The 14,938-nt window shown below is 38.1% G+C and overlaps 1 protein-coding gene across 1 annotated transcript; it reads left to right on the top strand.

The window, feature by feature from the left end:
- Nucleotides 1-13,973: 13,973 nt before the first annotated feature.
- LOC306662359 (EKC/KEOPS complex subunit TPRKB) lies at nucleotides 13,974-14,718 on the top strand. Its single transcript, XM_079141956.1, has one exon. It carries the CDS (start codon nucleotides 14,009-14,011, stop codon nucleotides 14,471-14,473), a length of 465 nt encoding a protein of 154 aa, XP_078998082.1. The 5' UTR covers nucleotides 13,974-14,008; the 3' UTR covers nucleotides 14,474-14,718.
- Nucleotides 14,719-14,938: the final 220 nt, after the last annotated feature.

The raw sequence follows: 14,938 nt of genomic DNA, 5'->3' as shown, positions 1-14,938 counted from the left end.
ACTTGGATAATGTTGTGAAACCTTCCCTGACCCCAGTTTCTCCATTATCTGTCTATTTATGACTGGTATTTCTATCTCACTCAATCATTCCACACAGTGAACATGGGTTTATTGGATCCTTCCAGCTATGACAGTTCACTGAGAGCAGAACCTCATGTTGAGGACATTAGTTTTGATAAACGGATTTGGGCTGTAGTTTTAGAATGGTGGGCGGGAGCTCCCCAGTGCAGGAATTCAGGGGCCGTGGGCCTGGATGCTGCCAACAGCAGAGCCTGCACACTGTGGAGAAGGCAGCAGGAGCCCTGGGTGCCTTGCTTCGGAGCTGTGTGGGAGGATCAAGAGAGGGAGGCACATGCTCCGAAAGGGAGGATGTGAGATAACAAGCAGCCTCTGCTGAGTCATAGCTTCGCCTAAGGATGACTCTGCGTACAGTCTGGAGAAGGGGAGACAGTCGAGATATCCTACTTTTAAATTTTTGGTTCAATTTCAATTTTTATCCAAATCGTATGGGAAAAAATTTCGAAGTTTCAAGACAGTTTTGCTTTTCATAAAAAATGATCATACATTGAAACGGACTTTGGGGAGAGGATATGCAATCTATGAATTTTAACACATGTAACTTAAGGTAGCCACCACTGCGATCAGAATACAGAACACCTCTCCCACCGCGCAAACTGCAAGCTGTAACCTCTCACAACCCCTGATCCTATATTCCATCATTATAGTCTGAGACAGCTCTGCTTTTAATAGTCTTCTGTTTTTATCTTCACAGAATTTGTAAAGATTATGGGCTTTGGAGTTGGAAGGAAATACTTCCTCCGCCACTGCTGCGTATGAGATTTTGGAAGATTAACTTAATGCAAAGCGGGAAGAAAAGGTAGCACTCACAGAATCTCCCCTGGTAAGTCTGTCTCTGTCATCCTGACAACTAGATCAAAGTCAAGCTAAGCAGGGGTCTAGACTAGGGTGATTTACAGTGAAAGGACGGAAAGTTACTTGAAGAAAAGAAAAAAAAAAAAAAAATAGCAGGCTTGGCAGGCGAAATGAGACCAAGCAAAAAGCAAATGAGGGTGGCAAAACCAGGATTCTAACCCAGGTGACCCCGCTCCTGACCTTGGAACTCACCTACTTCATTTTACAATACAGTTGTAACACATGGAAACAAGGAGTTCATATCATCTTCTATATTTTACAATGCACAGAATTATTCTGACATTTTACATTCTTTACAAAAAAAGACATTTTGAATTATCACTTAAATTTTTAAATTTTAATGTATAACTATACCTTTCTCATTATAAAATGTTCTCTTGATGATTTAGGGCTTATATTACAGAGATTAGTATCTACCACTCACTTCTACCTAGTTCTTCAGTCCTTCCCATAGGTGATTATTTTGTCTACTTATTTTGTGGGTTTTCCTTCCACTTAAAAACGTATCTGAGTTGTATTTCCACCTTACTTAATGCACACTATTTTCTGGAGATCACTCCATCACAATAAATGGAAATATTTATCATTAAGAGCATGATTTTGAGGAGATAGATATGGAATGCAGAAATTGTTATAATGTCAGTTTTTTGACTACATGGAATTAATTAGAAATCAATAACAGAAATATCTCTAGAAAGAACTTCAAAAAATTGAATATTAATTAACACATTTCTTCTTCTTAAAGAAGAAATCACAAAGAAAATTGGAAAATATGATTTGAATGAAATTGACCATACAATATATCAAATCTGTGAGACATAGCTAAAGCAGAGTTTTCAGGAAAATTTATAGTGTTAAACACTTATGTTGGAAGAGCAGAAAGTTCTCAAATTATTTACCTAAATTTCCCATAAGATAGATATCTGAAAAATGCATGCGTGGTGGCGAACGCCTGTAATCCTAGTGGCTCAGGAGGCTGAGGAAGGAGGATTGCAAGTTCAAAGCCAGCCTCAGCAACTTAGAAAGGCACTAAGCAACTCAGTTAGACCCTGTGTCTAAATAAAATACAAAATAGGGCTGGGGATGTGGCTCAGTAGTTGAGTGCCCCTGGTATCCACCCCCACAAAAAAAGATACCTGAAAAACATGAGCAAATTAAAACTTAAGTTAGCAGAAAGAAAGAGGTAATAGAAGAACAGAAGTCAATGTACTAGAAAACAGGGGGAAAGAGAGAAAATGAATAATAAAACAAAAACCTGGATCTTTGAAAAGATCAATAAAATTGATAAACCTCTATCCACAACAAAGACACAAATGACCAATATTAAAAATAAAAGGGAGATACCATTACAGATTCTATAGATATTATAATAAGGATTATTGTGGTCAGTTTTATACCAATAAATTTGATAACTTAGATAAAAGGAACACATTTCTTGAAGGACACGAACTATTAAGGCTTACTCAACAAGAAACAGCTTGAACAACCTTCTATTACAGAGACTGGATTAAAGGAATTGCATTTGTAGTAAAAAACAAAACAAGACAAAATAAAAACCTTTCTACAAAAAAGCTGACCCAGATGAATTCAATGGTGAATTTTACCAAACACTTAACGAAAAATAATATCACTTATTCACAAACTCTCCCCAGAAATGGGCCAACATTACCCTGATAGGAAACAAGACAAAAACAATATTTAAAAAACCCTACAGATTAATATACTCATTAGTACAGATCCACGTATCTTAACAAAATATTAGGAAATTTACTCCAGCAGTACATAAAAGGAATAATATATCATGACTAAATGAGGTTTATCTGAGGAAGGTAAAACTCTCCAGATATTTGAATATCGGTCAGTGTCCTTCATCCTCCTGACAGATGATAAAAGATAAACTATATGATTATCTCAATAGATGAAGAAGAGGCATTTTATAAAATTTAACCTCAATTCTTGATAAAACAAAAGAGCTCTCAGGAAATGAGGAATAGTGACATCCTTAATCTAATAAAGGCTGTCAATGAGCAACCTCGCTATAATCACACACACACAATGTGAAAGACTCAAAACTTTACCATTATGAATGAGTATGAGACAAGTATGTACGTTCTCAACACTTCTACTCAATATTGCATTCGAGGTCCTACCCAGTACAGCAAGGCCAGACAATTATACAAAACGCATATATTTTCGAAAAGAAGTAGTACTCTCTTTACTTGTAGATTACACTGTCATTTGCATAGAAAATCCCAAATAATCTACAGATAAAGCTACTATAACTAATAAATGAGTTTATCAAGATGACAGGTTTCAAAATCAATATAAACAATTGGATGTTGAAATTAAAAATCATTTGCAATGTCATAAAAAATACTTAGGGATAAATTTGACAAAACACAAGATCTATACATACACAACTATGTAACAACTGAAATTGTAGAAAACTTAAATCATGTTCCTAGATTGGAAAACTCAATATTGTTGAGATGTCGTATCTCTCCAAATTGATCATTATAGTCAATACAATTCCACCTAAAACCTCAGCAAGTTTTCTGTTAATAGTAGCAACTTGATTTTACCATTTATAGCAAAAGCAAAGGATGTAATATAGCCAAAAAATGTTTTTGAATATCAAGAATAAAGTTAGAGAACTTATAATACTTGGTTCAAGACATTTTAAATTGGCATAAAAATAAGATAGATAAATCAATGGAACAGAATAAAGAAACCTGAAATCAACCCAAGTATATGGTCATTTGATTTTGGCAAAGCTACAAACATAAGTTCACGGGGAAAGAACAGGCTTGCTCTTTCTTTCTCTTTCTTTCTTTCTTTCTTTCTTTCTTTCTTTCTTTCTTTCTTTCTTTCTTTCTTTCTTTCTTTCTTTCCTTTCTTTTCTTTCTTTCCTTTCTTTCTTTCTTTCCTGGTACCAGGGGCACTTAACCACTCAGTCACATCCCCAACCCTTTTTATATTTTATTAGAGGCAGGATCTTGCTGAATTGCTTAAGGCTTCTTTAAGTGACTGAGATTGGATTTGATCCTGTAATCCTCCTGCCTCAGCCTTCTGAGTCACTGGGATTACAGTTGTGCGCCACTGCACCTGGGTAAGAATAGTATTTTCAATAAATGGTGTTCAAGTAAGGGAACATCTCTAGGTAAAGGAAAGAACCTTGGTCTTTACTTTGACTCATATGCAAGTTACCTTGAAATATCATAAAATTTAATATGAGGCAAATCTACAAAAGATCCAGAAAAAAATGGAGAAGGGAAATTTTAAGACCTTGGCTTAGGCAAGGAAAAGCAGGAATCATAAAAGAAAAAAAAATAATAAATTATGCTAATCATAAGTTATAACTTTTGCTTTTGAAGAGATATTGCTAAGAAAATGGAAAGCCAAACAATAGATTTGGAGAAAATATTTGCAAAGCACATGTAATAAAAGGACTGGTATGTAGCATATAGAGCTCAATAAACAGAAAATAAACAGGAAATACTCAGTTAAAACACAAGCAAAATATCTGAACAGACACTTTACTAAAGAAGACATGGATAGTAAGTAAGTACATGAAATAGATGTTCAACATCTTCAGTAATTAGGGAAACACAAATAGAAATTGTAATGAGATATCATTACATTCATGTCAATATGGCTAAAATTAAAAAAAGAATATCAATACTAAATTTGGTAATGATGTAGAGCAACTAGAACTTCTTTCATTGCTGGTTATTATACAAAATTATATAGCCAGTTGTTAAAACAGTGTGATTCTTATAAAACTCAAGCATATACATATATTTTCTTTATGATCCAAATCCCACTCCTGTATGTATTTAGTGAACCAAGAGAAAGAAGAATATGTGTCCATATTAAAACCCGTGTAAGGCTGTCTCTAGGAGCTTTATTCACAGTAGTCCCAAACTGGAAATAAAGGTTTATCATCTAAAGAATGGGTACACAGTGATATATACATGCTAAGGTTGCTACTCAGCCATAAAAAGGACTGAACTATAGATACCCACAAAAACATGGATGAAATCAAGTTGTAGGCTAAGTGATATTATCCAGACCCTGAAAGTTATATGCAGTATGATTCCCTTTACATTACATTCTTTAAAAGGAAAAATTGCAGGGAGAAAAACCAGACTAGCAACTGCCAAGACCAGGAGCCAGTGAAGGGGATTGACGGCAAAGGGTCATGAAGAATGTTTTGGGGTGACGGAAATATTCTGAATCTTGACCCTGGTAGTGGTTACTCATCAAACAGTACTTAAGATGGATGAATTTTATTTATGTATGTTATACCTTTATAAAATGACTTTAAAAAATATATAATAAACTGAGATAGGAGGATAGCAAGTTCAAAGCCAGCCTCAGCAAAAGTGAGTCACAAAGCAACTGGGTGAGACCCTGTCTCTAAATAAAATACAAAATAGGCCTGGGGATGTGGCTCAGTGGTTAAGTGCTCCTGAGCTCAATCCCCGGTACCCACCCCCCACCAAACTATATATATATAATAAAGGCAAAAAGGAACTTTAAAAAAATAGAGTGAAGGCAGAGACCAATAAGGAGACTGAGGAAGAAAGAAGGAGGCCCAAACTAGAGCAATGGTTGCTGAATTGCACAGTGTTTACGAATCCTTATCCTTTAAATAAGACAGACTTGAGCTTAATTTTGGCTGTGCCAGGTACTAGGTGTATGATCTCAGCTTGGTTATTAAAACTTTGTAGTCATGTTTATTCATCTGTAAAATGAGGATGAGGATAATAGTCCTCATCTCTGTTGGCCCTGCACAGTGTCTACAGAGGAGATAATTATTGTACAGTCTGAGAAGTATTTAAGAGGTAAAAGTGAAAAGATGTCCCTAGTGCTTGGATCTTGAAAGTAAGGAAGTAAAAAAGAGGTAAGTCTGATTCACAGATCCTGATTTGAATGATTGATTGCCACCAGCTGACACAGATTTGGAGGGAAGATGATGCACTCAGGTTTAAACATGCTGAGATAAAATAGCTGCTTCGAGAGTATCTTGGTGAACCTTCTACTGAGAGTGGCAGATAGATATCTAGAACTCAAAGTGAAAGGCTATCACCTATACTGATCTAACTTTTAAAGCAAAGAAACTTTCTAAAAATATTCACAACATAGAACATAATTTGTATTTTCAATTCAAGCTCATGTTGAATATATATCTCTAGGTTCCCACTGATAGTCCAGTGGTGAATTTTATTGGGTTCATATCCAAGTCAACCATAGTCAGCTCTCTGTATCCACAGGTTCCACATCTGCAAATTTAACCAACTGTGGATGGAAAAATATTCTGCAGGAAAATATGTTACATTTGTTGCTGATGTGGTTAGTCTGGTGATGGTTGTGTCTGTACTGAACATGTAGACTATTTTCTCCTGGTCATAGTCCCTGAATAACACTGTGTAACAGTGATTTCCTAGCATTTATGTTGCATTATATATTGTAAGTAATCTAGAGGTTATTTAAAGTACAGGGGAGGATTGCACAGGTTATATGAAGCACTGTGTCATTTTATGTAAGGGACTTGATCATTCTTGGATTTTGGTGTCTAGGGGGAAGGGTCCTGGAAACAATTCCCCAAGAATATCTAAAGATAATTGTGTCTTAATGCTTACAACATGGTTGGCACTCAACAAATATTTGCTGAACAAATATGTTGACTACTTCTTCTTACCAAAGTACTGGAGGCTTCTGGACTCTCTGAGCTCAGCAGGATATGAATAGGTTTAGGATGAAAACTCTGAGAAATGGCTGCATGACTGGACACCCCTTGGAACTCACAGTGTCTGGTGGAAGGATGGGAAGACCTGATGCTACTTGTTATTTGGTTCAGTGACTTTGCACCAAACTACTGGCCTCTTGTCCTCTCTTCCAAAAGGTTTCTTTTAAATCTAGCTGCAATCCTCTCTTATGCACACATTGCATATATATATATATTTCCCCCCCCCCCCCCCCACTGGCAGATGGAACAATCTAGGAAAGAACTGCAACTTCTCTGAGAATTGAATTTTCGAGTTTCCTGTTGTGATTCTGGCAACAGGGCCTGGCGGTGTCATGGGGAGAATAAGCTTGAGCATCCTTGCTTTATGGCAGGTAGCCATTGCGGCTCATTGTTCCCATCGCAGTTCAGTCTGGGCACCAAAGTATTATGCTCCTAATCATGCAGGAACCTGTGCATTCAATTAAAATGTGGTGTGACTTCCTGAAAACCACCAGTTAGGATGATTACATTCCCTTAACTCAATTGGGCAGGATGGCACATGTCCTAAAACTTGCTGTTGTCTCTTATTAGCAGTTATTTCTCCTCACCCAAAGTCCAAGCAAACAATCCTCGTTCTGTGGTCATTATTTCTTCTGAAGACCCCTGATTCTCACTGTGTGTTTCCTCAGCATCCTGTGCATGAAGCAGGTTGGGCTTGAATGTCATGGTTATTGAGCAAATTTGAAAATAAGTGGGTTTGTAGGAGTCAGAGTGAGAGGAGTAGCTTATGTAGTGAGAGGAGTGGGAAGTTAACGGACTGTAGGAGGAATGAGTCATAGCTGCTCTGAGCTTCAGAAACAGCTCAGCCTGGCCGGCTGTGGGGCCTGGCTTTGCCATTTTAGCAAATGAATCTGTCTGTGTTTCTTCAAAAGAGGTGGACAGAAATGAGTGGGGAAGCCCTCAATAGGAGCTTCCACATTTAGAAACTCCACCTTAGTATCTTGGTTCCACTCATGGACAGCTGTTGAGGACTGGTTATCAGGCTGAACTCACGGAAGTGACCTGAAGGAGGGACTGCCCACGTGACAGAGGCTGGAATACACAGACTCTCACCCTCTTTGGAGAGAATCTGGAAGGATCTGATGATGTTGCATTTTCAAAATTAGGACATTCCTCATGCTTTGTCATTTTTCTCAATTCAGACAAACAAAAGTTCACACATAAACTTATTTGCCACATCCTTAAATGTGTTAAGAAGGAACAGTTTATTTAAAAAAAAAAAAAAGCTAAAAAAAAAGAGGCATATTATAATGGGTTAGGAAGAGTTTATTTAAAAAAAAAAAAGCTAAAAAAAAAAGAGTCATTATAATGGGTTAGGTTAGTGAACTCACTGGAAAGAAGGTCAGATATGTCAGAAATGTAGGAGAAGAAGAGGTGAGTAGTTACAGGTAGTAGTTGCAGGCTGGATCAACCATTCAGTCTGTCAGGGACGTTATTAGGCAGGAGTTGTCCAGAGAGACTCCTGGATCTCAGAGTCCCCTGAAGACTGTGTGACCGATGGTCTTGGGGAGGTTAGGAGTTGTTGAAGAAAATGTGGCCTTTCCCCTTTCGTCCCCACTGCCTTCCTTTATTCTGTTAGTGTACCTTACAAAGATCCCAAATTGTCACTCTCCTCATGGTTGAAAGACTTGATTATAAAATGCTCTTAGCTCCTGGGCAAGTATGGTGAGATGAAGATTCTCTATAGATGCCTTTGAGTTGCAGCTATGAGTTAAGACGTTTGCTCCTGGGGTCCTAGTGTTCAGCTCTGAGAAACTACAGTCGTTAGTACCATGGTGTCTGTAAGTTGCTCAACACAAAAGGAAGGGAGATAGATACTATCTACACTTAATAGGAAACTGGAGCAAAGTTGGCTTTATTAGGAATACAACTTGCTACCTGTGGAAATTATAATATGACAAATCCTAGGTTCTCTGAGTAAGGATCTCATGGGGGAAGACAGCTGCAGCATCTCTGTGCACCAAATCCTTTTGTGCAAACTTATGTCATTTATCTCAAAGGTCACCTCAGTCAGGGACATCTTGGTTCTGTGAAAAGTAAACATTTTTCTGAAAGTTGCCATTGGAGTCCCATATGAGAAGAGAAGAATTAAATGGATGTATGTGACAACCAAATGGCACAAACGAGACCTTGGCATTTTGTTTCTGTCCTGTCTCTGACAGAAACGACAGCAAAATAGGAGGACTCGAATACATAACAGAAGACAATGACAGCCACATGCAATATTTCTTTCCCTATTTCTGTAGACTCTTTACCCACACGTTCCTGCCAAATAACTAAATACCATTGTTTGACATTCAGTGTTACAGGTGTTTGGTGCAAGTATTTGGAATGTGGCTAACTATGCTGTGGTCAATTCCAAATACATTGAAAAGAAGAAAAAGTGATAGCAATATAGCAGGTCTACTAAAGGCAGTTTCCAAAGCCTGGGTAAAAAAGGACACAGGATCAAACAGAAGCCATTTGGGACCTCTCTCATCCCATGAAGTGATAAGCCAGGTTTGGTGTGGCCGGTCTGGCTCCCAGGGAGGTATATCCTTACTTCCTCTCCTGTCTCTGGGTATGAGTTGTGCTACAACCTTACAGCCATGTGTTTTTAGAATTGTAAGGAACAGGAAAACACAGACTGATGGGGTTTTGTAAAGAAAATCCTCTTGAATGCTAAATTGTGAGATTCATTAATCTATTATCTCAGTGGACATTGGCTGCCTCTTGGGAGTTAGGCATTCACTTCTACTAGATGTTGAGTGTTAGATAACAACACTGAAAAAGCCACAGACTCTCCTGCCCTTTTGCCTGGAGGAAGGAGGACTCTTCCAGAATGCAGGTGTTTCCTTCCTTATTCAGAAGGAGGGCCGAAGTCTGCTTGAGCAGAGAGCTCTGTCATCTCAAGAACAGCTTTTTAAAGAACAACTCTGCTAACTTGCTGTCCCTTTCTTCTCGCATTCAAAACTGACTTGGTAGGTCTGAAGCTTAATTGGAGAAATATTTTAAATTCCACTGATAGGTGGCCCTTCACTGATTTTTGGAAATGGAAAATATTTTGCTTTTGGTCTGAAGCAGCTCCAGGGACAATGCACAACATTCAGCTTTTTGAATGGAGTGTCAAACAGCTGCAGGTTATTACAGAAGCTGCAGAACTTTTATATTTAAAATGAAATCCTTACACCTTACAACAGCTGCAAAAGCATCCACCAAGTGAGGGGAAACGGCTCTCAGGAAGAGGGCCTCTGAAATGTTACACACCCGGACAAGGCCTCCTGCTGTAAGGCAGGGTAAAATTTGCCTGCATTCCACAATCATTCCATGTAAAATCTCTAATTAAATTTATTTATTGGGGTCTCCAAATTTTCTTCTTTAAGCAAGCACCATGGTTTGTTCTGTATCTGCCTGCTCTCACTTTTGAAAATTCTCGTCACTTGATGAACCGTCGCTGTTAATGAAGATGCTTACTAAATAAAGTAATATATATTTAGAATATTCATCCCTGCTGAACTTTTGTACATTAGAATAGAAATGACTGAAAGGATAAAAGACATAATTTTACACAGAGTGTTAGTCCTAGCACACAGAAAAACCAAATTAATCATATCCCCAAGGCACGTGAGGGCACATTTCTCTTACCCAGCAAAAACAACATCCCAATCCCTAAGAATACTATTCCTGCCATTTCTCTGATTTAATTAGATGCAAAAAAGGAACAAAAGCCACATTTAAATGAGTGAAAGTGAGTGCCTAATTATTTTTGTTGCTAATTATCTTTATGTTTCCAATACACTGGTATAGCTAGTCCAGCCTTTCACAGTGTTCCTACCATCTTATTTGAACCACACAGTAATCTTGTGAAGTGTACAGGTGATAAAAGTGACTGTCATTATTTTTCAGACCAGGAAACTGAGGCTCTAAGAGGTCATATGACTGAGCTAATTGGCAGCAGAATTCTGCACCAAAAGTTTTTAATTTTTGCTCCTTTCCAAAAGCATTGGCAATTTGTCAGTGCAGCTAATCCTTGAGTATGAGGGCATGGCACGAACATGGGGGGAAAAGGTAACAGAAAGATTCAAAAAGAAGAAAAATAGGGCTGGGGATATAGCTCAGTTGGTAGAGTGCTTGCCTTGCAAGCACGAGGCCCTGGGTTTAATCCCCAGCACTGCAAAAACAAAAAACAAAAAAATCAGGGAAAAAAGAGAGTAAGAATCACTTAGAGGTTATGTGCCTCAGGATGAAAATTTTAGGTAAACAACTATATGCTAAATACTGATTTCTCAAAATATGTTTCATGAGAATCCTTTAGTTGGTACTCAAACAAGTACTAGGCATTGCTTTTGTCAGATACTTGGGACTAATCATATATGTCAGTACCCGGGATGATGCAAGACCCACTTCTAAGTTAGAGTTATCCTCTCAGACCAATGGGAGGAGGTATCCAAAGGTAATGGGTGAAGTTGGACTAAAGAATACTGAGTAAACTGGGGTTGCGGTTCAGTTGTAGAGCACTTGCCTACCACTGGTGAGGCACTGGGTTCTATCCCCGGCACCACATAAAAGCAAAATAAACAAAATAAAGGTATTATGTCCATCTACAACTAGAAATGGTTTTTAAAAAAAAAATATTGAGGGGCCGGGGAGATAGCTCAGTCGGTAGAGTGCTTGCCTTGTAAGCACAAGGCCCTGGGTTCGATATCCAACACCCCCCCCCCCAAAACAAAAAAAAAATTGAGTAAACTGTTGACTAGGGAGTTAACAATGACCCAAACTAATTCACGTGTTGCATCAGGACATCTATATTAACTTATCTAAAATTGAACACAATTAAATATATTGATCTGGAGGACTGCAGATGCATTGTTTGTTTAATCTAGTAAGGAATAGGTGGGAGACGAGAAAACACCACCCTTCTCAAGCAGAGTTAGACAGCAGGAATTGACTATCGGGTTAGAGAAGAGAAGTAACTCACGGTCACTGAAGGCTGTCACTGAAGCCCTCAGCCGTGGGGCAGAATGCCCCCTCAGGTGTCTCAGGGCCTGGGGATTCCTGGGCTCTGACTTCATGCTCATTCAGCAGCCACTAGGAGGACTGGAGGACTGAAAAACACTGCCGAGGATGGAGTAAGTAGAGTAAGTGATCCTTGGAAGGCCTTTTTTTTCCCCTTTGTAGAGCAATTAACTGGCTTTCCGATCTGCAGTTCAGGCCTTTGGGTATAGTGGAGTGAGTCTGTCTCCGTGATGCGACCAATTCTGGGGTTTTCCGATCAGCAAATCAGAGCACTGATCATCCTGTCTGATGACACCCAGTCTCCTTGGACCACAGCTCTACAGCTCTTCTTTACTGGAAGCAGATGTGTGCTATTTTCTTTTATTTAAATGAATAATGTACTTGCAGCATGAAGGGCAGTAGACAGCCCTGTTCAGTGGCAGTAACAACCTATGCAGGGACAGGAGAGTACAGGAGTTCTTGTCTTTATGTCAATCTTTGATATTTCAATCTAGGTTTCCTCACCTATGTAGTGAAGGGATTTCATTAAATGAATTTACACAAAGTCACTCGGCTGGGATGTGACCTTCTCCTACTTTACTTTTATTATCTCCTCAAATTTAGGATTACATCTGGGTTGGGGCTGGATCCCAAGTGAAGAGCAAAGTAGTTTGAAGTGAATTTAACTGGACTGGGATCAGGGTAGGTCATATTCACTTCTGTTACCTACACAAAGGCCCCATCAATAAAGGTTCTACTGAACCACAAACCAGTGGTTCTCAGCCTTCCCCACCTCACTGGACACATGTGGAAATGATGCTGATCCAAAAGGATATTTCTATGTAGCATCAGGCTGTATATGGTCACCCCAAGGGATGAGAGACTGAATACCTAGGCATACCTATAACCTATCTGTCCAAGTATACTGGCTGGAATGTTCCAGCATAAGCCTTCTCAAACCAGGTGCTACCAGAAGCAGGGCTAGATTATTTTTTCTTTTGGGGATCAATCTCTGATTGGTAAAATTCTTTCTTTTTGTCCAAAAAGAGAGGTGTAACTTCTGATTCCCTTGGTCATTGATTACACAGTGATGGTTTCTTGCACAAGGGAAGGTAGGAAAGAACACACTTCTTTGGTTTGGTGTCTTTCTATAGAGCAAGGATACAGTCTAAAGACTGTTGGGTACTCCTGTACTGCTTGTTTTGATGTTGCAGATCTGTATATCTATCACCACCACAGCATTCAGTCAGCAGAATTTAGTTAATGGTGTAGTATGCTTTGTTCCTCGAGTTCACATCCTAAGAGATGGTGGGGAAGCCAACCTCCACCATTTCAATCTGTTCTTTCGATCTTTGTGTATGGGCTCAAGAAAGCAGAGCTGTCCTTAGAAAGTCTTTTCTTGTAATACACTGGAAGTTTTAGGTCCCCTCTCCACATCTTAAAAACTTATTTAATAATGGATAACAGTGATGTACTTTAATGTTAATTTTCTAACAAAAGGACACATAAGATCAGCATACATTAGTCTTGTTAGTGCATTTTTCCTTCTTTTGAAATGAAGTGTAGACAATACAGAGTGAAGTGTTGGTATGTCTTTTGCACAACCCTTGGCAGTCTTGGCGCTTCGTTCTTGTTTGCATGCCTTCTGTGGGTATTTTTGGCATAGCTTCAATATTTGCTATTATATTTGCTCTTCTTGCACCTCATTTCCTAATTCTTACCTCATGATTTTCCTTTCTTTCCTCCCTATGTCTATTTTTCCATTTTCTTACCCATTTCCCTTTACTTTCTTCCCTTTTCTTTTTCATTTCTTGTCTCCCATTTATTATTTATTCTTTCTTCACTCCATTGCTTTAGGTTCCATACCATGTACTTCACTTATGACTACACCCATGGCTCTTCCCCACTTTCATGAGCAATTGCTAAACTTCTGATCTCTCTAATATTCACACGTCATGACTATTCTGTTATTTACACTGGAGCTCAAAGGCAATTCCTAGTGTCAGTGTCTACTGTACGGGGTTTCCTAGTCAATGAGTAAGATTCAGTTTGCAAGACCAGGATGGGAAGTGAAAAATCACAAAGCAAGAACAACATGGTAGAAAAACTCAAGAAACCAATAGATAGGGCTGATGTTTCCAAGTGGGAAGTAGGACAATGGATTTGAAGAAAATCTGAGAATTGATGAAAAAGTAACCAGAACAGCTCTTTTTATGGTAACTTTTCTAGTTACTTATTGCTATATAAAAAAACGTTAGTGGAGACGGACCAGGAGCTGCCGGTTTTGTGCCGTACAATCCTGTGTATGAAATGCAGTTAACACATCAACTGGACCTATTTCCTGAATGCAGGGTGACCCTTCTATTATTTAAAGATGTAAAAAATGCTGGAGACTTGAGAAAAAAGGCCATGGAAGGCACCATTGATGGTGCACTGATAAATCCTGCAATGATTGTTGATCCTTTTCAGATACTTGTGGCAGCAAACAAAGCAGTGCACCTCTACAAACTGGGAAAAATGAAGACAAGAACTCTATCTACTGAAATTATTTTCAACCTTTCCCCAAACAACAATATTTCAGAGGCTTTGAAAAAATTTGGTATCTCAGCAGATGATTCTTCAATTTTAATTGTTTATGTTGAAGAGGGAGAAAAACAAGTAAATCAAAAACGCCTAATATCGCAAGTAGAAGGTCACCAGATTTCTCTGAAAAATCTTCCTGAAATAACAAATATTTCTGAAGTCAAAAAGATATATAAAGTTTCTTCACAATAAGAAAAGATTGGGACATTATTGGATGGTATCATTAGTAGAATGTCAACAAAAGATGTTTTATAAAATGTTAGAAATATTAACAGAAAATTTCAGCTTTAAAGAAAACATTGATTTTTCATTCCTGATTATAAAATTAATATAAGTTCATTATAGAAGAAAATTATTTTCATGAGACAGGATTGAACCCAGGGCCTGTGCCAGGTAGGCAAGTGCTCCACCTGATCTGTATTTCCAACCCTACAAAAAATAAATAAATAAATAAATCGCAGAATGAGATTTAAAAAGAATACTCCTAATTGTACCATTTTTACTAATACCATTTTTGTTGTTGTCTTCTAGTCTTCTATTTGTATTTGAACTTTTTTTTATATAATTGAAATAAAAACTGACAACACTTATTGAAAAAAAAAATAAAAAATAAAAAATAAAAAAACGTTAGTGGCATAAACCAACAAATATATTGTA

This window comes from Sciurus vulgaris, assembly GCF_902686455.1.
Source record: "Sciurus vulgaris genome assembly, chromosome: 5".
Lineage (NCBI taxonomy): Eukaryota > Metazoa > Chordata > Mammalia > Rodentia > Sciuridae > Sciurus > Sciurus vulgaris.
This window is presented reverse-complemented; position numbering and strand designations above follow the sequence as displayed.

Bases quoted from the DNA above. Each gene is read 5' to 3' on its own strand.
- LOC306662359 (XM_079141956.1), top strand. From the start codon at position 14,009: ATGCAGTTAACACATCAACTGGACCTATTTCCTGAATGCAGGGTGACC.